Genomic DNA, 21,694 nt, shown 5'->3' on the forward strand with positions numbered 1-21,694 from the left:
GAAACAATTCCGGTAAATAATGTCGCTAAAATCATCAAAATACCGAATATCGGGAGGTACCATTATATGGGGGCTATACGAAGACGGTAACCTGAATGGTCCATTTTCTGTCTTAAGCCGTAGCATCTATTACGAACTTTAAATATTAATTTTGAAACAATTCCGGTAAAAAATGTCGCTAGAATCATCAAAATACCGCATATCGGGAGGTACCGTTATATGAGGGCTATACGAAGACGTGGACCTACATAGCCCATTTTCAAGCCCATTGTCCTGCAGACATAGTACACATTTGAGAAAAATGTTATCAACCTACTTCATTTCGTTCGGAAGCTAGAGTGATTTCCACAGATGGACAGACGGATAGACGGACAGACGGACGGGCATTGATAGATAAATCGACATAGAATTTTATGCTGATCAAGAATATATACTTTGTGGGGTCTAAAATGTATATTTCGAGGTGTTGCAAACGGAATGACAAACTTAATATACCCTCCATACTATGGTGGAGGGTATAAAAATAACACAAATGCTCAATTTAATATGATAAGATAAGATAATAAGATAATACATACATAGTATGAAGGGTATATTAAGTTCGTCATTCCGTTTGTAGCTCATCGAAATAATAATTTTTAGACCCAACAAAGTATATATCCGCCCGTCCATATGTTTTAATCACGCTAGAGTCGAAATTAAGATAGAAAGCTAAAGTTTTGCACAGATCTGTCTTTTGTCTGTAGGCAAGTCAAGTTCGAAGATGGGCTATATCGGTCCACGATATCGTATAGCCCCCATATAATGGTACCCCCCATATTCGGTATTTTAATGATTTTAGCCACATTTTTCAATGAAATTTTTTCAACACCCACACCAGTAGTTCCTTCGGAGTACTTTACCCCCTTGAGGAGTATTGTCTATATAGGTCCACGATATCGTATATCCCCCATATAGCGGTACCTCCCGATATTCGATAGTTTGATGATTGTAGCCAAAATTTGAAGCTCGTAATGTGTACTACAACCTACGATGGAAAATTGTCTATGTAGGCCCACGTCTTCATTTAGCCCACATATAACGGTACCTCTTTTATTCGGTATTTTGATGATATTACCGAAATTTTTTACCCGAATTGTTTCAGATTTCGTATTTAAAATTCGTAATGGGTACTACAGCCTATGACAAAAATAAATACTTCTGCAGGTCCACGTCTTCGCAAAGCACCTATAGACGGGTTTTCCTTTGAGCGGTATTTTCAACGGATTTTTTTATTTTGGAAATTTTTCAAATTCCTTCTAAATGGTGGAGGGTATTAAAAGCTCGGTCAGGCCGAAATAAGCTGCTTTTTTACTTGTTCTTACTTTCTTAGAAGTTGAGCAACCTTTCTTATTGAGCCATGGGTAACGCTGTAATAACCCATCTCTTCATTAATTTGTAACAATTTGTTACTGGATACAATATACGAATAAACGTAGGGTCCGCTATACGTGGATTTGCCAAACAATGGATCTACACCGAACATTTTTTAAGAGAGGAGTTTTTATTTTCTAAACACCACCTAAAACACCAAATTACAATTTCTTCGGTTGACAAATGGGTCACATATTAAAAATATTTGTCTTTTTGCCACCAATTACTCTGTTCTAGAACTACTTAATATCGAGAAACAATTCAAATTAGTACTAAGTTCCAGGCCTGACCTAGACATATTATACATATATATCGATTTCATCATTTTTATAGATTTTTTTCGTTTGTCAGCAAGAGAAGACTGTACGTAAAACACATAGAAGGATTTTTTTCCTGGCATAAGTCATCGGCTGGTTTTTATTCGTAAAAGAACTAAGGATCTAATGGTCAGAAATTAAAACTTATCGAACTAAAACTCATTTCATTTGTTCTTGTATAAAAAAATCCAGCCAATGACTTTGTCTAAAAAAATCTCTCATTTGTCTCCACCTTAAGATCTCCTTTCCGACCATATTAAATTGGCTTTAAAACTGACTAAAAACTATTGTTTTAAATCTACTGCGTGGAAAACAAACACTTATTACTCTCAACGTCTCTCTTTACTCATATACTCTCTGTTGAGGCGTCTAACTGTCTGCCGTTGGAATTTGAACCACCGATTCTTAGAAGAAAATAAAAACAAACTCTTGAAATTCTTGCCATAGATATTAATTAAGTAATTAATATAAGGTCCCAAAAGAAAACTAAAAAACCCAGACATGTTGTCTCCTTACTCCATTACTTGTAGTTGTTGTTATGTTGTTTCTAAATTAATGTCTGGTGTATTAGTGGAAATTCAAGTGCCTACTCCATTGACCTTCATTCATTGATTAAAACATATTTCTTTACCACGCGGTTGTGCTGTTCCTTACATGAAGGTCACATGTTGCTATGGCTAGCCACAGCAAGGATAAGGTCTTTGTCATTCTATTGTAATAATTCACTGTGCGGACAGGCACTTAACACTTTGGCCAACCACTATCACAAAAACCATTTAAGATGGGTTCTACTTCTTCTTAAGTGATTGTGGTTACACTTCGTTCTTAGAATTTCATTGGTTTTGAAACGGGAGTTGAAGTGCGGCAGCACAGCCTTTCGCTTTTCCAAGATCTCATAAAAATATGAAATATTATAAAATTGTAAGCAGAAAACATCTGATCACAACATTATCTCAGATGACAAGATATGTTTTTCCTAAGAATACATATAAAATGTGTCATGTCTGAAAAAGAAGACCCCAAAAGGTAGATATGTAAAAATTGTTGGGAGCGCTAAAAACAGTCCTTTATATAATATTATTCTAAATATATGACTCTAACATCATGCATAAACTAGGCTTAACGGAGAACTTCGATCCACCTCATGATCTTCAACATCGATAGCGCTTGATTTTCAGTAGAGGGGTCATATCATGGTAGAAAAATACAGGTAGATGCATCAACGCTTGGGATATATGTCATTGATATGTCAAAATTATTTTAGTTTCTTTTCAAATGTAAGTAGACTTTTATATGTTTTCTAATACAACGTCGTTTGGAGGTTATTATAATGCGTGTTTTTCAACGATTTTTACAAATTTAAATAATCATTCAACATTTTCAATTCCAAAATTGGTTTGACAGTTCATTGTCCCAGCAGCTGCGTCGATGCGTCTACCTACCATGGGTCATATCGACAGCAGAAATTCATATCGGCATGTTGGAAATTAACAGACTAAAGGTGATAATACATAAAATGCTTTTTTGACTGGCTAAGTCATCGGCTAGCTTCTTCGGAAAAGAAAAAAGGAGCGTAGGCCAAAATCGAACTAAGTCAACCTATGGATCACATATAATACTTTTTATTTTTAATTCTATTTTGTTCTAAATTAAAATACAAAATTGCTTCTTTAAGTACTTAATAATTATAACAACAACAATTGTATTATTTATGCTAAAGTATATAGACAATTTCTGATACATCATTGGAATGTGACAGTTGATATTTGGAGACAACTTCTTCTAATGTCTTTTCGAAACAGAATATTTCACGCATTTCACTCTTTAGGCGGCAAACCACACCAGCCGAGGATATATTCCAGTTCCAGCAGATTAGATCACAGTTAAGTATTTTCAAATCTTCACGCAGTGTTATGATATTCTGTAAAAAAGGCCAGGTAATAATTAAAAATAAATAAGAATGAATTGGAAAAGAAGAGAAGAACAGCGATTAGCCTTTCCCAAAAAATGCCAGTAAAGCGTTCTCAATTTTAAATGTAATATAATACACTTAATAAAAGTTAAATTATTTAGTGAAACATGAAATGTTAAACTTTTCACATTGGCTACAAAACAGGTGTTTTTTTTTTAAGTCATCGGCTGGCTTCTTCGGAAATGAACAAAGGAGCCTAGGGCCAAAATCGAACTAAGTCAATCTAAAACTCCTTTGCTTCTCTACAAAAAAGCGTTTTAGGTTGGGAGACATAAAAGTTTTTTTACCGAGTTTTAAGCTTGGGAGAATAATTTGGTCTAATTCTTTAACTTACCATTGCCACTGTGTAATCAATGGAATTGATTTCCTGGCCTCTAATCACAATCAACTTTACCGTATTGAGATTCACAAATTTCACAACTTTTTCCTTCAGATATTCAGCTGAGGCAAAATCTAATTTTTGTTTTACATCCACCACTCCCACTTCCCAATCCAGAACCTGAAATATATAAACGCTTAAAGAATTATCCTTTAAGAAATTTTGCTCTGAGTTATCTACCTTTTCAATGTCCAACCTCATTTGAGGCTTGGCACTGCTGTACAAAATATACGAAATATTTGCTACTATGCCACACAATATGCCATATTCCAAACTCCAAAACATACAGGGCACCAGTGTGGCCACAAAGGGGAAGAGATCCTTTTCTGGAAAAAAATAATTATATATATTATTAATTTTATATAATATTTGTTAAATAAAATATTATTTAATGCTCTGTAGTGGGATTCTCTAAAGGTGAGAATACATAAAATGCTTCTTTGGCTGGCTTCTTCGGAAAAGAACAAAGGAGCCTTGGGCCAAAATTGAACTAAGTCAACCTTAAACTCCTTTGTTCCTCTACGAAGAAGCCAGTCGATGACTTAAGCCAATCAAAAAGCTCCCTTAACTCATTTTTTGAGTGACCGATAAAAATCGGTATCTTTATAACCCAAAATTTCGATATAAAAAACCGAATCATTTCGTATATTACCGAAATTGTAAGCATTTTAATTTAACCAAGTTTTGTCGGTAACTTAAAAAATTAGAAAATTCCACTACTGATCCACAATCTGCAATAGTCTGTTCCGATTATCCCTTTATGAAATCGAAAAAAGTTGCAAAACTAGTAGATTCTTGCAGGTTCTGGAACAGAACATAAACGTCAATTTGTGTATATATTTTTAATTTTTCTGCTACTCCCACTTACTTTTTGATCTCCATGTATCACGAACTTTCTCAAATTCCATTAGGGATATCATGGCAGCAATGATAATGGAAGCCAATGTTGATTTTGGTATGTAGTAAAATGTCTTGGTAAGAAATGCCAATGCCATCAATACCAAAGCTCCGGTAACAGCTCCACCCAAGGGAGTCTTTACGCCGCTGGCATTATTTACCGCGGTACGGGTGAAGGAACCCGTTACCGGCATCGATGACACAAAACTGCCCATGATGTTGCACATGCCCAAGGCAATCATTTCCTGAGAAGCGTTGACAATTTTTCCTTTCGCTAAGAAAAAAAAAACAAATGTATTAAAAATGTCAATAAAGGTAGATACACATTAAGCAATTGGCCTTGCATATCATTGCTCTGTTCCAGAACGGTATCATAAAGGAAAAAATGGTTATCGTAGCAACATTTTTATATTGTTTTTGGAGGTTTTGAAATACATATATGTCGCAAATTATGAAGAAATCTCAGACCCACAACGTCTTTTCATCGTCTATTTTATTTGTAGTCCATAATTAGTCCAAGCATGAATATTCGCACGGAATTCTATTCCAAAGTGTCTCTAGAGAGAGAGACCTTCCCCAAATCAAAGATAATTGAAGAGAAATAATTTGCGAAGGTGGCAACGCTAACTATTCTTTTTCGTACCTTGTGTACCCTATTTGTTGTGTTAATTGGTGCGTTTATTTCTTATAAAAATTAAGAAATAACAAAAAATATCTTGCAACGACAAACAAATTTACAATATTAGGATTCAAATATATGTGTAAGATGTTCAGAAGTATATGTTTTTTTTAACACCTCGAAATATACATTTTACACCCCACAAAGCATATATATTCTTGATCAGCATAAAATTCTATGTCGATTTAACGATGTTCGTCCGTCTATCCGTCTGTGGAAATCACTCTAGTTTCCGAACAAAATTAAGTAAGTTGATAAAACTTTACTCAAATGTATATTATGTCTGCAGGACCTTTGGTATTGAAAATGGGCCATGTAGGTCCACCTTTTGGTATAGCCCCATATAATGGTGTCTCTCTATTTTTGGTATTTTAGTAATTTAAGCGACTTTATTCAACGGAATTGTTTCAAATTTGGTATTTGAAGTTCGTAATGGATACTACAGCCTATGACAGAAAATTGTCCTTGCAGGTCCATGTCTTCATATAGCCCCCATATAATTGTACCTCCCTATTTCCGGTATTTTTGTGATTTAAGCGACATTATTTGCCGGAAATGTTTCAAATTTGGTATGTGATGGTCGTAATGGATACTACAGCCTAAGACAGAAAATTATCTGTGCAGCTCCACGTCTTCATATAGCCCTCATATAATTGTACCTCATGATATTCGGTGTTTTGATAATTTTAGCGACATTTTACGCCGGAATTGTTTCAATTTTGGTATTTGAAGTTCGTGATGAATAATACAGCCTATGACAGAAAATTTTCTTTGCAGGTCCACGTCTTCATCTAGCCTCCATTTAACGGTATCTTCCGATGCTCGGTATTTTGATGATTTTAGCTCCATTATTCACCAATTTTTTTTTTTAAGTTTCACATTTGAATATTGTATATGCTTATGACAAAAGTTGCCTATGCAGGTCCACGTCGTCGTATAGACCCTAATATAATAGCTACATTCGGTATTTCTAACTTTTTAACAGAACGGATTTTATTATTTTTGAGAATTACCAAATTCGTTCCAAATGGTGGAGGGTATTCAAAGTTCGGCCCGGCCGAACTTACAGCTTTTTTACTTGTTAAATGTAGAATGAATGCTTGAATGTAGAACTTTTTACTACGATAGCGATGTTTCTTTATGATATCTGCAAAAATTGCAAAACTAGTAGATTCTTGCAGAATCTGGAACAGATTTTCAGATAATTGTGAGTTTCAAAATTAAAAATTTCTCTCTTCTAAAATTTTCTAGTAGAAAAAATTCAATAGTGACTATAAGTTCAGTCACCACTTTAATCCAAAAATTTCAGGCATTTTTTTTAAAAAAAAATAAAAAAAAAATCATATATTCAACCTCAATATATGAAATATTTCTTTTTTTGTCAAAAATGTTTCAATTCTCGTACAAACTTCCTTTAATTCTGCAAGAGACATTTTTCTGGAGCAAAAATAAACAAGATTGAGAGATGTTTGCTTTTTCTCTCTCAAGATTATTATTTATGATATCAAAAGAGAAAAGGAAGAGAAATCTCTCACGAAACAGTTATTCATGATTGGGCTGAATAAACAATGCAATGATGTCAATGGCCTTATGTATTTCCACCTTGAAGCATTTGCAATTTAAATACTTACAGAATGCCTTTGATATGGCCACAATTTCCAAAATGGCCACCAAGGGTATGGAGGCCAATGACGCTCCAATATTATTCAACATTTCGCCAAAGCTCACATCGGTACCATTTACAGTTGTGTGAAATGGTGGTGGTCGAAACGGAGGCAAACCGGCAGTTATATTTCCCGTTACTCTAAATGGCTGGGTTCCACCACGACTTAGACCATAGGCCAGAGATGTACCAATTATTACGGTCAAGGCATTGCGGGATAATGATACATATTTCCAAAATGTGCGATTGCCATAGGGTATATCTTTGGTTTTCTGTAAAACAAAATGAGAAACATGAATATGAAAGAATTTCATGTGAAACACTCACTTTCATAAGAAACAAAAATATTAGAGACAAAACACCCAAGGCGGCATCATTCCATCCGATTTTATTCAAATGTGTAAAGAAATGCTTCCATGCTGGTATCAAATCATTTGAAGGACCTGAAGAGGAAAATTTTTATAAATTAAAAGATTTAATTATGCAAAACTTTCCAGAGTCAAGTCAATTATTATACCCTCCACAGTACTATGGAGGGTATATTAGCTTTGTCATTTCGTTTTTAACTCCTCGAAATATTCAAGATAGACCCTACAAACTATGTATATTCAGGATCAGCGTAAATTCTAAGACGATTTAGCGAAGTCTGTCCGTCTGCCTGTGTGTCTGTTTGTCTGTTGTGATCACGGTATCTTTTGAACAAATTGTGATAGAAGGCTCAAATTTTGCACACATGTGTATTTTGCCTGTAGGCAGGTCGGTTCACGTTTTCGTATAGCCCCATATAACACTACCTCCCGATATTTGGTATTTTGATGATTTTAGCGACATTATCCGCCGGAATTGTTTCAAATTTCGTATTCGAAGTTTGTAAATGGGTACTACAGCCTATGCCTAAAAAATTCGTATGTAGGTCCACGTCTTTGTATTCGATTTGTTTAAAATTTCGTATTTGAAGATCTTAATGGAAACTATATCCTATGACAAAAAAATATTTTCGCAGGTCTGCGTCTTCGTATAGCTTCCCACTAAGATAATCATTTTAGCGGTATTTTTCGGATTTTTTTTTGTAATTATTCAAGTTCCTTCCAAATGGTGGAGGGCAATAAAAGTTCAACCCGGCCAAACTTAGCTGCTTTTTTACTTGTTATACAAGGTGAGATAAAAAAACTGCAACCAACTTCAGACTGCTGTCATTTCGAAACCACTAGTCCGGCAGCTGTTAAAATTATTCCAGTAACAGCTCATTACATTGTTTACAAGCGAACAAAAGCATTTTGGTGGGAACTTTCCAGAAAAAAAGTTATTCGTGATGGAATTCAAGCGTGATACCGAATTTCGGGGGAGAACCACAAGTGACTATCGTTAGAGCACTTCAGCATTTAAATTTGAATAAATCTTTTATGTCTCGTACCATCGCTCGTTACCGTGATACTGGTAGCGTAGCCCGACGACAAGGAAGTGGACGGAAGAAAACAGCAAACATCTGCAGAAATGATTCGAAGTAGCCGAAAAATGGCTCGTGGGCTGAACGTATCGGAATATTCCATTCGGCAAATATTGAAAAATGAGCTCGGGGTAAAGCCATTGAAATTCCAAAAAATGCAAGAACTTACACCACATAAGAAAGAAAATAGACTCAAAAGAGCTAAAGAGTTACTTCGCTTGGCCGAAAGTGGTGAACTGCCGAATTCGTTGACAACGAATGTTTCCTCATCGGAGAAAACCAAATTCGGAAGTTCACCACTTTCGGCCAAGCGAAGTAACTCTTTAGCTCTTTTGGGTCTATTCTTTTGCGGTGTAAGTTCTTGCACTTTTTGGAATTTTGTATTTTTGTAAAAAAAACAAAATGATCGTGTTTACTTGCCAAGAGTTCAGCTGAAATTGTGCACCTTCGGTTGGCCACCAGAACTCAAGCGCCAGCTATGGTGATAGTGTGGGCCGCCCTAACAGCCGATGGTCGCTCTTCGCTCGTATTAATCAGAAAAAATGCCGAATATTATAGCGAAAATATTCTGAAGGGTGTATGAAAGCCTTGGACACGCAAACATTTTGGCCGCAGACCTTGGACATTCCAACAGGACTCAGCACCATGTTAAAAAATAAGGTTCCTCGATTCATTTCCAGCGCACAATGGCCACCAAAATCTCCAGATACAAATCCGTTGGACTATTGTGTCTGGAGTTTTTTGGAAAGTAAGGTTGGCACTAAGAAATATCAAAGTGTCGATCACCTCAAGCAAGCGCTTCGCCTGCAATGGGCCAAAATACCGCATTACAACATTCGTGTGACGGTTTCATTGGCCGTTTAAAGGCCTTAATTCGTGTAAACTTAAACTTATTCTAAAATTTGATGCTATTTCCGACATTTCTTGCTTTCTTTCAATAACATTTAAAAAAATACATATAAAAATTATGGCGTTTGACTTTGTTGCCGTTTTTTTTATCTCACTCTGTATATAGAAAAATAAATTTGTCAAGGGTTTTATTGACAAACGCAAATGCATAAAAGGATTTTTTGTTGGCTTAAGCCATCGATTGATTTCTTCGTAAAAAAAAAACCCGGAGTTTTAGGTTGACTTAATATAGTTTCGGCCGATAATTTGTCTTTGTTCCTTTGCGAAGAAGCCAGCCGTTCCTTTGTTCCTTTGCTTAAGCCAATAAAAAAGGGTTTATATATCTGCACCCACAAGCTCCCTTAAAACACATTTCTTATGGCATGTTTACACATAATAAATTAAGTGGATCTCAACGTATATTCCAATGTGCATTAATCATTTTTAGATTTAACCATGGTAAAAGAATATAGGTAGACGCGTCGACACAGCTGCTGGGACAATGAACTGTCAAACCAATTTTGGAATTGAAAATGTTGAATGAAAAATTATTTAAATTTGTAAAAATTGTTGAAACCGCGAATTATAATAGCCTCCGAATGACGTAGTATAAGAAAACATTCTAAAAATCTACTTATATTTGAAAAAACATTTACATTTTTTTGACATATCAATGCTCCCAAGGGTTGATGCATCTACCTGTATTCATCTGCCATGGATTTAACACAATGAAATTGACAATTAAAATCCACTAGATTTATTTTATGTAAACATGCTTATACATAAAGTTGTCATGAGCCTAAAAGTATGCAACAGTTAAGTTGAGAATACATAAAACGCTCATTGTGATTGACTTAAGTCATCGGCTGACTTCTCCAGGAAAGAAGAAAGGAGTGTAGGATCAAAATCGAACTAAGTCAACCTGAAACTCCTTTATTCCTATACGAAGAAGGCAGTCGATGGCTTAGGCTGGAAATACATAAAGAGCATATTTGGCTGGCTTAAGTCATCGGCTGGCTTCTTCGGAAATGAACAAAGGGGCCTAGGCCCAAAATCGAACTAAGTTAACCTAAAACTCCTTTGTTCGTCTACGAAGAAGCCAGCCGGCGACTTAGGCCAACCAAATATGCTCTTTATGTATTTCCAGCCTTAATCCAGTCAAAAAAGCTATTTATGTACTCTCACCTTAACTCATTTTTTGAATGACAGATAAAAATTGAGATCTTTATAACCCAAATTTTGATATAAAAAAGAAGTTAAGTTGAGAATACATAAAACGTTTTTTTGGATGTCTCAAGTCATCGGCTGACTTCTCCGGGGAAGAAGAAGAAAGGAGCGTAGGGTGAAAATCGAACTAAATCAACCTGAAACTCTTTTTTTACATCTACGAACAAGCCAGCCGATAACTTATGCCAGTCACAAAAGTGTTTTATATATTCTCACCTTTAACAAACTTTAATTTTGGTATCCACATTAGTTCTGTTCAGGACGTTTTAATTTTTATCTTAGTTTGAAGGATAAGCCTCCACTTTTATTGAAAAAATACTTGCTTGCCATTCCAAACAGGTTATTGATTTGTGCACTTCCAATGGTTGTTGCAGCAGCTATGGTGAAACCTTAGGGAAACAAAAAAGCTAGTTACATTTACTTTCAATAAAAAAAACTTTCAACTCATCCCACCTGTTATGACGGGTATTGAAATGAATCTCACCAAAACACCCAAATTCAGCAGTCCCATCAACAATATCAAACAACCAGCTAAGAAACAAACAAGAACAGCATAATCAGGACTCAAGATTGCATACTGATGGACCATTAGAGCCATAATGGCGGTGGTTGCTATAATAAATTACAAACCTCAATAACAAAGTTTCCATCACAACAAAATGTGAAACACTACTCACCTATGGTAACATCTTTGCACGAACCAAAAATGATGTAAGCAAAACAACCCATAAAAGCTGAATATAGACCATATTGAGGTTCAAGTCCCGCAACAACCCCGTACGCTATTGCCTGCGGTATTGTGGTTAGACCCACTGTAAAACCGGCAATAAAATCTTGCAACAGAAAACTAGCCTCATATTTTGGCAGCCATCCCAGTATGGGAAATTTTCGTGCAATTGCCCTGAAACTGCAGCTATTGTAGATACCATTCTTTAGCTTACTAGGGATATTGGGTAGTTTCTCTTTGAATAGTAAACTATCTGAAATGTTTATTAAAAATAAAATTATTAAATTGGATTGCAAATAATTATTTAAAAATATATAAAATTCGATTACTTCGAAAGTTGCTTTAAGACTAGATTACACATGATATTAAGCTGGGAATACATAAAGCGCTTATTTGGCTGGCTTAAGTTATCGGCTGGCTTCTTTGGAAATGAACAAAGGAGCCTAGGGCCAAAATCGAACTAATTCAACCTAAAACTCCTTTGTTCATCTATGAAGAAGCCAACTGATGACTTAAGCCAACCAAATATGCTCTTTATGTATTTCCAGCCTTAGGATAATATGTAGTGTGATTTTTCCACAATCATTTGTAGCATTTTTAAAGTATGCTTTTAGATGCCCCCAGAATATTAATCTAAAAAATGATTTATAGTATAAACATACAGATGAATTTATAGTAAAGTAAAGTATATTGTTTACAGGGAGAACCTTATGTTATGAAATGTAAAATATAAACTACTTTACATATGACTCTAACATAAGTTGTGTTCCAGAACCTACAAATTAGTACTAATTAGTGCTAATTCTGCTACAACGCGTTCCCGTACTCGAAAAACTAGCAAAAATTGTAGCTCTCTCGAGAAAAAAATGGCGCTGAGTGATGCACATTTCTACTTGTTTTCAAAGACATAGAAGTATAAAGATGGGACAAGACAGAATCAAAATATGGCAACCCTGTGAAAAATACCTCTGTTGTTATGATATCGTAACAACATAAGTTGTGTTCCAGTACTTTTTTAGTAGTAAAACTAGCAGAAGAGAGAACAGTTCGAAATGTCATTCTCAATTAGGTGTGCTCAAAAAATAAGGGAACGGAAAATTAGCAGAAATGCGATAAAATGTCAAAATTCAAAATTCCAAGAGTAAACAGTCCAAATCGGACTGGTGAAACCTTACTGAAACGGACGCCAAAATTTTAAAAAAATAGTATTGAAGACGATACGTTAAAATTAATAATCTATAATAATAATTAATAATCTGATTCATCTTTCAGCCAGTCCTCTTCACTACTGGAATCATCCAAAAGTGCTCCATATTTTTTCTTTTTGTTTTTTTGCACTACAAATATTAGTTTTTCCTTTAGTTTTTAAGTTGATCATTTCTTTATTTTTGTTATGACGCGGGAACATTGAAATGTATCAATACATTTTTCAACCTTGTTAGCCCTGCCAATTAAATGTCAAATTCAGAATTTGCACATTTCTGCTCGGCCAAATTCATGTAGCTAAAACAAGCAGAAATGTGCACCACTCAGCGCCATTTTTTTCTCGAGAGAGCTGCAAGTTTTGCTAGTTTTTGCAGTACGGGAACGCGTTGTAGCAGAATTAGTACTAATTTGTAGGTTCTGGAACACAACTATAATGAGGTGTCACTGGAATAGTTTAATAACAGCTGTCAGACGAGTGGCTTAGAAATGACAGCAGTCTGAAGTTGGTTGCAATTTTTTCATCTCACCCTGTATAAATTATGGTCCGAAATTAGACAAAGTCAACCTAAAGCCAGCCGCTGACTTAAGCCACAAAAATGCGTTCTATATATTCTCTTTAAAACTTGCATGCAAACAACAAAAAAATATGGCATCCTTTGATTCCCGATTACCGTTCTTTCTGGGCAAATCAGTTCTCTTAGAGCCATTTCTCTCTTTTATTTACAAGTTTTTCGATTACACACAAGAGATATCAAGAAAATTCAATACTAACAATCGTTGACCACTTTTAAAAACCAAGCTGATGACCACACCCACTCATTTCTTATCCAAAGACCATAGTTGAGAAAAAAAACTTCTGGGCTTTGAATCTGTCAATGACATTGCAACTTGTTGGTTTTATTGACTTCCAATCTTTATGAATGTCTGGTACGTGCCAAAATGCTAAATAATTATCGCTTTTAAGACACAATTTTGTTTTGTTTTACGATCGGTTTTCCCCGATTATAATTTCGGAACTTTGGTTGTGTTTTTTCGCCAATCATTCGGCTATAACAACTTAAATTGTGTCAATTAATGACAACACCCCCAAAGAGAAATAATTTAAATTTAGGGTACGCATGATCCAGATTGTTTGAGACTAGGGCAATAGTCAGTAACACCCCTTTTATTTGTTTTATTGTGGTAATTGTGTTATCAATCGGTGTATTATTATCGTAGAATTATGGATCGATTATAAGTGCTACTACCTGGGAACTAATAATCTTAATTGGTTTATTAGCTAGCACAACTTATATTGAGGATACGAATCGATAGCAATTAGGAAGTCAAATCAAGGTAGGCGATGGAACATAATTTGTTTTTATAAATGTTTATACTGCGAAAAAATGAGGTAACTTAATTGATTGCCACAATATCCCAAAGCATCATCATGTATTAGGATGAAGATCTTAACTCTGACTGAAGTCACCGGATGGCTTTTTCATAAACGAGACAAAGAGTTAAGGTGAGAATACATAATTGTTTTTTTTTACTGGCTTATGTCATCGGTTGGCTTTTTCGTAAAAGAATAAAGTAGTGTAAGGCCGAAACTGAACTCAGTCAAACTAAAAAGCTGGGAATACATAAAGCCCTTATTTGGCTGGCTTAAGTCATCGGCTGGCTTCTTCGGAAATGAACAAAGGTGACTAGAGCCAAAATCGAACTAGGTCAACCTAAAATTCCTTTGTTCATTTACGAAGAAGCCAGCCGATGACTTAAGCCAGCCAAATATGCGCTTTATGTATTTCCAGCCAAACTCCTTTGTTTATTTACGAAGAAGCCAGCCGATAATTTTAAGCCAGTCAAACAAAGCGCTCTATGTATTCCCACCTTCAATATATAATAATTTATACTTGCTCTTGAGAGGAAAATATTTCAACAAACGGAGACAATGAAGTTCTATGAAATACTTTTACAATTGTTTCAAATAAATTCTTTTGAAACGACATGAATTTGTTGTCATTATTCAATTATTACAACAATTTATTGTTTTCCAAAAAAGGAAAAAACAATGATGAGAAATAAACGTATTATATTCTAATCGACATCTTATCTATTACGTGTTACATGAAACAAAATGATGTTCAAGAGAAAATATTATAAAGAAAAACAAAAACATTTTAATGGCAAACTTAAATTCATAAAAGACCGATTTAAGTGAATATTAATACAATGCTAGCAAATTTTTTACGAAGAAGCAATCGACGACTTATAGGCTAAAGGTGAGAATCGACGACTTATAAGCTAAAGCCATCAACTGGTTTTCTCTTAAAGAACAAAGGAGCATAGCGTGAACAAGTATAAATTATGGGCCGATATTGAACTAAGTCAACCTAAAACCCCATTGTTCTTTTACAAAGAAGCCAGGCGATGACTTAAGGTGAGAACTCATAAAACGCTTCTTTGAGTGACTTAAGTCTTCTTCGTAGAGAAACAAACTATAAAAGTGAGAATACAGCGGAAGATTTTTCTAGCAATTGTCACCTGCTGCTTTTTTCTCTCGTAAAATAACAAAGCAAGTTTAAACTAAAAATAGAATACATAGAGGAACAAAGTAGTTTTAGGTTGACTTAGTTCGATTGTGGCCCTTCGCTCCTTTGTTCTTTTTCGAAGAAGCCAGCCGATGACATAAGCTATTCTGAAAAGCATTCTATGTATTCTCACATTAAGACTTATCTTACTGTTAAAAGTTTTTTGTTCCCGACCTTTTTCCTGGCGATTACACTAGTCAAATTGTCTGAAATCAAATATTAAATATTGCTGAAAACCAAAAAATAGGATACACAAACGAAAAAGGGGTACACAAAAAACAAAACTATTAGTTTTTAATTGATTGATGGTATTTTGATAATTAATCAGTGTTGCCACCTCATGTGTAGTTACACATATCGAGTGTAATTTTCCGTTGCATGTGAGGTCCATGTGCAATTAGTGGCACGTGTAATGCATGGTTAAGCCAAATGCAAAAATTATCTCTGTAGTAAGTTAGGGTGGAAATACATAAAGCGCATATTTGACTGGCTTCTTCCTAGCTGAACAAAGGAGTTTTAGGTTGACTTAGTTCGATTTTGGCCCTAGGCTCCTTTGTTCATTTTTAAAGAAGCCAGTCGATGACTTAAGCCAACCAAATAAGCACTTTATGCATTTCCACCTTTATGTGACGTTTCCACTGAACTTGATTCGCTCTCTATTCGTTGTTTGACCCTTAACTATGTAAAAACTACCTAATTCTTCAGACAAAATTTCCTGAGCGAACACTCATATTTGTTCATTGCTCAAATCAAATCACTCTCAGAACAACGAAAACATGTGTTCCATCCCTAACAAATGAGAGCATTTATCGAAAAAATAAATGATGACATTTAAAAATCAGAAATAGAAATATTTAATGAAATTTCAAACATTTTTGGGAAGACTGAAAATTATGAATGGAAACTACAATGTTGAATGGCGTATGTACATTCAAACGAAAGTAAATTTTGTTTTCTGTCTCATTCGAGGTACGCATTTTGTCCACGAGTTGAAATTTCCACAGAAAACTGCAAACAAAAGAGGCAATATTTTCAAAATGTTTGTATCGGCAGAAAAAATGTTTGACAAGTGTCTCTCCAACAGAATTTAAAAATAGAAAAATACAAAAATATGTTCAAAATGTCAACATTTACACCAAAAGTTGAAAACGTGAATGAAAAATGTAAAATTAATGGTATAATAAATCTTTGGGAGGAAAACAATAATTTCTTCCATTCGTATTAGTGAGAATTTCATGCATTTTCGTATAAATTCCCATAAAAATCAATCAACAAAATTTTTGAAAAAAGTAATTATTTTACTATGAATTACGAATCGTGCCGTATGAACGGGTTAATTCGTGTACGTGATTCTGAGAGCAAACAACGTCATTCAATTTGCCGTGTGAACATGCTATTAGTTATTTTTGCATTTGTTACGTCATGTTTACATACAGTTGTGATTCCTTAAACCAAACCATACAATTGCCTAATGTTTACATTATAACCATCACTATTATTTACACATAAAACTCATGAAAATTTATGTCAAATAGAGGATGATCGGGCAATTATCATGACAAAGCACTCTAATGTAAACGTAGACTTAATTTATTAAAAACAAAGAAAATTGCTATTTCCACTCCATTACACTGTTAATTATTTTATTATTAAACGACATTTTTATTTCAATTGCACTGTTCTCATAAACTTTTTTATCGTTACAAATTGTTGACGTTTGTAAAACAATAATAAAAAACAAACACATGTCAATATTTTCTTTTCTCATTTCACATGTTTTCTTACAAACCATCAATATCTGATGCTGCACTATTTTCCCGCGTTGTCGTATTTCTTTGCATTTTAAATTGCTGAGCTGGACGAAACTGCTGCCGTCGCTGCTGCTGCTGCCAACGGAAATATTTAACTTCGAAACAATGTAATGCCGAACCGTTCTTCACACATTCAGGCGAATAATCGCGGAATCCCTGTTTTCTTTTTTTTAACAAACGTACACCCACCGTCTTCGACCAACTGTTAGCTTCAACTAAAGGCCACAATAGAAAACTTGTTGTTAATATCAAAAAAAAAAAAAAAAATAATAATAATAATAATGTTAAACAACATTAGCCGGCACAATACAACAATTCATTTAAGTTCTGCCTTTTCTGATTGCCTAATGCACAGTAATTAGAAGAAGCACAAAATTGAAAACTTGCATTTGAATTGAAAATATTTTTTTATGTTTTTCAAACTCATGGCAAAATTGCAATTTTTCCAACAACAACTCCTTGTCAAAACTTATATTTATAAATCCATTGTATAAACACAAATCAGAGATGGTAACCGGTTTTCCAGACAGTGAAAATTGAAAAGGTGAATTACAGATAATGCAGAGATGGATATGCTTATTTAAAATGGCTTTACCTTCTTAATGCTATCATGGTTAAACTACTAGTGGGTCGAAATGCAAAAAATGGCGTCTGCACCTAAATTTTACAAAGATTCTAAAGTTTATAAAGATTATTATATTTGACGTATAAACAATGAAATTGAACTAAAGGTGAAAGTACATAAAAGGCTTTTTTTGACTGGCTTCTTCGCATTAACGCTTGATATGTCAAAAATTTAAATGTTTTTTTTTTAATTTTTAGGTTTTATGTGTTTTCTAATACAACGTCATTCGGAGGTTATTATATTACGCGTTTTTCAAAAATTTTTACAAAATTTTAAAAATTTTTCATTCAGCATTTTCAATTCCAAAATTGTTGTGTCGATGCGTCTACCTACAGGATGATATAAAAAAACTGCAACAAAGTCAAATGCCATAATTTTTACATTTTTTTAAATCTGATTGAATGAAAGCAAAAAAATGCCGGAAATGGCATCAAATTTTAGAATAAGTTTAGATTCGTTCGATTTGGTCACCTTTGGCACGAATTATGCCCGGATATTGCCTTGCGGTATTTTGGCCAAAGAAACCGTCACACACTGCCCGAATATTGCCTTGTGGTATTTTGGCCGGTTCCCGGCGAAACGCTTGCTTGAGGTGATCGACATTTAGGTATTTTTTAGTGCCAACCTTGCTTTTCAAAATACTCCAGATACAATAGTCCAACGGATTGGTATCCGGAAATTTTGGGGACCATTTCGCGCTGGAAATGAAGCGAGGAACCTCATTTTGTAACCATTCTTGAGTGGCGCGTGCTGAGTGCGACAGTGCTGAGTCCTGTTGGAATGTCCAAGGTTTGCGGCCAAAATGTTTGCGTACCCAAAGCTTTAATACAACCACCAGAATATTTTCGCGATAATATTCGGCATTTATTCTGATGCCACGGTCGATTAATACGAACGGAGAGCGACCATCTGCTGTTATGGCAGCCCACACCAACACCCTGACCGGCGCTTGAGTTCTGGTGGCCAACCGAAGTTGCACATTTTCAGCTGAGCTCTTTGGCAGGTAATTACGATCATTTTGTTTGTTTACAAACTGCTGGACAACGAATGTTTTCTCATCGGAGAAAATCAAATTCGGCAGTTTATCACTTTCGTCAAAGCTCTTTTTGTCTAGAGCTTTAGCTCTTTTGAGTCTAGTTTCTTTCTGCCAAAATGCTTTTGTACGCTTGTAAACAATATAATGAGCTGTCACTGGAATAATTTTAACAGCTGTCGGACGAGTGGCTTAGAAATGACAGCAGTCTGAAGTAGATTGCAGTTTTTTCATCTCACCCTGTATATTCCTCTGCAATGGAAGAGGAACAAAGGAGTTTTAAGTTAACTTAGTTCGATTTTGGCCCTACGCTCCTTTCTTCTTTTCCGAAGAAGCCAGACGATGATTTAAGCCACTAAAAAGTTTTTAATGTATTCTCACCTTTAATCTCTTTTAGAAAGAAGTTGCTTGACATGTCTCCAGTGATCTTTATTTTGAAATTCACATGACTAATTGTTTTATTTTTTTAGAAAACGAAGTTGCAAAAGACGATTTAGGGTTATTTTAAAAAATACAACATTTTTACTTTTTTTTTTCTATTTCTATTCATGATGTTTCTATTCATTACGGCAAATTGTTTTGTTTTGACAAAATCGGCTGATCGCTTGCAACTTTAACGGGAGTGCGTCAGTTTGCTATTTACACTGTAAATTTTACAGTTTTCTTGCAAGAGAGCATACAACTGCCTTACTCTCTCAGAAAGGAGTTGCTGGATTTGGAACAATAACTCACCAAATCATTAACCAAAATCAAAGGGAAACTAAAACATATTTTTGGGATATTTTATTGAACGCGATTAAAATACGATATCCAAGTCCTTTGGGATTTCGTAAAACGAGATCATAAAAAAAAATAAATATTTGTTTTTCATAATTTAATTTATATATTTTTCGCTCGCCCTAACCACTGTGCAATATAAATTACTTTCTATTGTTGTTTTTATTGTTAGTACTACCACAAAATAGTGCAATCAGAGAACATTTTATACAAATTTAATTTATGATAATGTAACCGACGACAACGATCTTTTTATTAAATTAAACGCACGATTTCTAATCAAGCCGTTATCGCGATGCGATAGGATTTTTTTATTATTAACTGTTAATAAAATTGATGGAAAAAATCAGCCCGAATTGCATGGGAACACCAGCACCAACCGACCGGACGAATAGTTTGAGAGACGTGAAACTACGACACATTCCCTTACAGCTGATTGTTGATGTTCTTTCTTCGTTTCTTTGTTTTGTTCCAATTAGCTTTTTGTTTAGCTTGGTTTGTTGATCATTTGTCAGGGTCGTAGCGTTGGGAATGTTTTTAATGGGAAATTACACTTTGATTTGCAAATCAATAGTTAATAATGTACAATTAAATTGTGACGTGTTGTTGGTTTTGAAGCGAAGTGAAACGAAACGACCTTCCCGAAATAAAGTTTAAGAAGCGTTTCTGCTACGTTGTTAAAAATTCATTTTCTCAAATTCTAAATTTCTAACAAAGTAACACAACTAAGATCCCAAACACAAACATACATACTTATTTGTATGTATATTACAATTATAAAATATTATATTTCATGCAAAAAGAATGTGAATTTGAGTAACTAGGTATTTTGGTTTGAAACAATTTGCTAAATACATCGCATTGTATTGAGTAATTGAAATTCCTATACAGTCGTTTCCGTATATTTGAATAAGAGCTCAAACCAATCAAAAAACTACTACTGGATTTGGATTAAAATTGTCACATCCACTTCTTATACTTCAAATAAATCCTCTAACGTAAACATGGCATCAATATTGTTATTCACTGCTCAAAAATGTGTGCTTTTTCGTAAACAAACATATTTAATTTAAAAAAAATATTAGAATGATTTACAACAATGCAGAAATAATAGTTATATGTTGCAAAAGGCATCTTTGTCCATGGAAAGTCATGCAACCATATGTTTAATTTTCTTCAAAAATTATTCATTTGACAACATATCAAAAATCAGAAATGTTAACCTCATTTCTATGCAGTGAAATTGGAAAAGATAAATTACAGAAAATACAGAGATGGATATGTTTATTTGAAATGATTTTACCTTATTAATTTTACAATTTTTTTATGTTTTTTTGTTTTTAATCATATTATTACGTTTTGTACTGAAAATGTAAAAACAAATAATCTGCATCAAAAAATTCCTTACGTTAAGGTTTGTGCTAAAGTTGTTCTTATGGATCAGCTGTTATCTTACAAAAATCTTGCAAAATGCTGTTCGTTTACTTTTTGCGATTTTTTCTCCAGAGAGAGAGAGAGAGAGAATGCACCTATGATAAAATGATACGGGTAGCCTTATCAACACAGCTGTACCAGCAGCTGAGATGTCAAAGCTTTTTTGGAATTCTAAATTTTGAACAATGATGAACAATTCACGCATGGTAGAATCAAGAAAATAAAGTCATGCAATATATGTTTACAATTTTTTCAAATAATATTCATTTGACAACATCTCATTGCCAAAATTTGTATTTATAAACCCATTGTACATAGACAAATCAGAGATGGGAACCTGTTGTATGCAGTAAAATGGAACAAGGGAAATTACATGAATTCATGGTAGAATTAAGAAGGTAAAGTCATGCAATCATCTGTTTACATTTTTTTAATTATTCATTTGACAACATCTCACTGCCACAAATCATATTCATAAATCCATTGTATATTCCATGTTAGAAGAATATAGGTAGTCGCATCGACACAGCTGCTGGGACAATGAACTGTCAAACCAATTTTGAATGAAAAATTATTGATATTTGTAAAAATTATTAAAAAATGTACATCATAACAACCTCCGATTGGCG

The 21,694-nt window shown here is 34.3% G+C and overlaps 1 protein-coding gene across 4 annotated transcripts; it reads right to left on the reverse strand.

Moving 5' to 3' along the window:
* Positions 1-3,330: 3,330 nt before the first annotated feature.
* LOC101896734 (sodium-independent sulfate anion transporter) lies at positions 3,331-20,029 on the reverse strand. 4 transcript variants are annotated; one of them, XM_059127862.1, is made up of 11 exons: positions 19,810-20,027; positions 17,175-17,411; positions 11,560-11,862; positions 11,336-11,494; positions 11,206-11,271; positions 7,648-7,763; positions 7,289-7,592; positions 4,950-5,252; positions 4,262-4,407; positions 4,037-4,201; positions 3,331-3,651 (listed from the first exon to the last, which is right to left on the reverse strand). In XM_059127862.1, exons 2-11 carry the CDS (start codon positions 17,224-17,226, stop codon positions 3,445-3,447), a joined length of 1,821 nt encoding a protein of 606 aa, XP_058983845.1. In that variant the 5' UTR covers positions 17,227-17,411; positions 19,810-20,027; the 3' UTR covers positions 3,331-3,444. The 4 variants fall into 4 exon arrangements, with proteins under 4 accessions (XP_058983845.1, XP_011294695.1, XP_058983843.1 ...); XM_011296393.3 differs by having other exon boundaries at positions 4,037-4,407; positions 19,810-20,029; XM_059127860.1 differs by having other exon boundaries at positions 4,037-4,407; positions 19,779-20,029.
* Between the last annotated feature and the right edge of the window lie 1,665 nt (positions 20,030-21,694).

This window comes from Musca domestica, unplaced genomic scaffold (assembly GCF_030504385.1).
Source record: "Musca domestica strain aabys unplaced genomic scaffold, Musca_domestica.polishedcontigs.V.1.1 48, whole genome shotgun sequence".
NCBI lineage: Eukaryota > Metazoa > Arthropoda > Insecta > Diptera > Muscidae > Musca > Musca domestica.

Coding starts and splice junctions, on each gene's coding strand:
- LOC101896734 (XM_011296393.3), bottom strand. CDS start 17,226: ATGCAAAGAAATACGACAACGCGGGAAAATAGTGCAGCATCAGATATT. Junction 11,495..11,559: donor GTGCAAAGATGTTACCATAG/GTGAGTAGTGTT, acceptor AATTTATTATAG/CAACCACCGCCATTATGGCT. Junction 5,253..7,288: donor GGCCATATCAAAGGCATTCT/GTAAGTATTTAA, acceptor TTTTTTTCTTAG/CGAAAGGAAAAATTGTCAAC.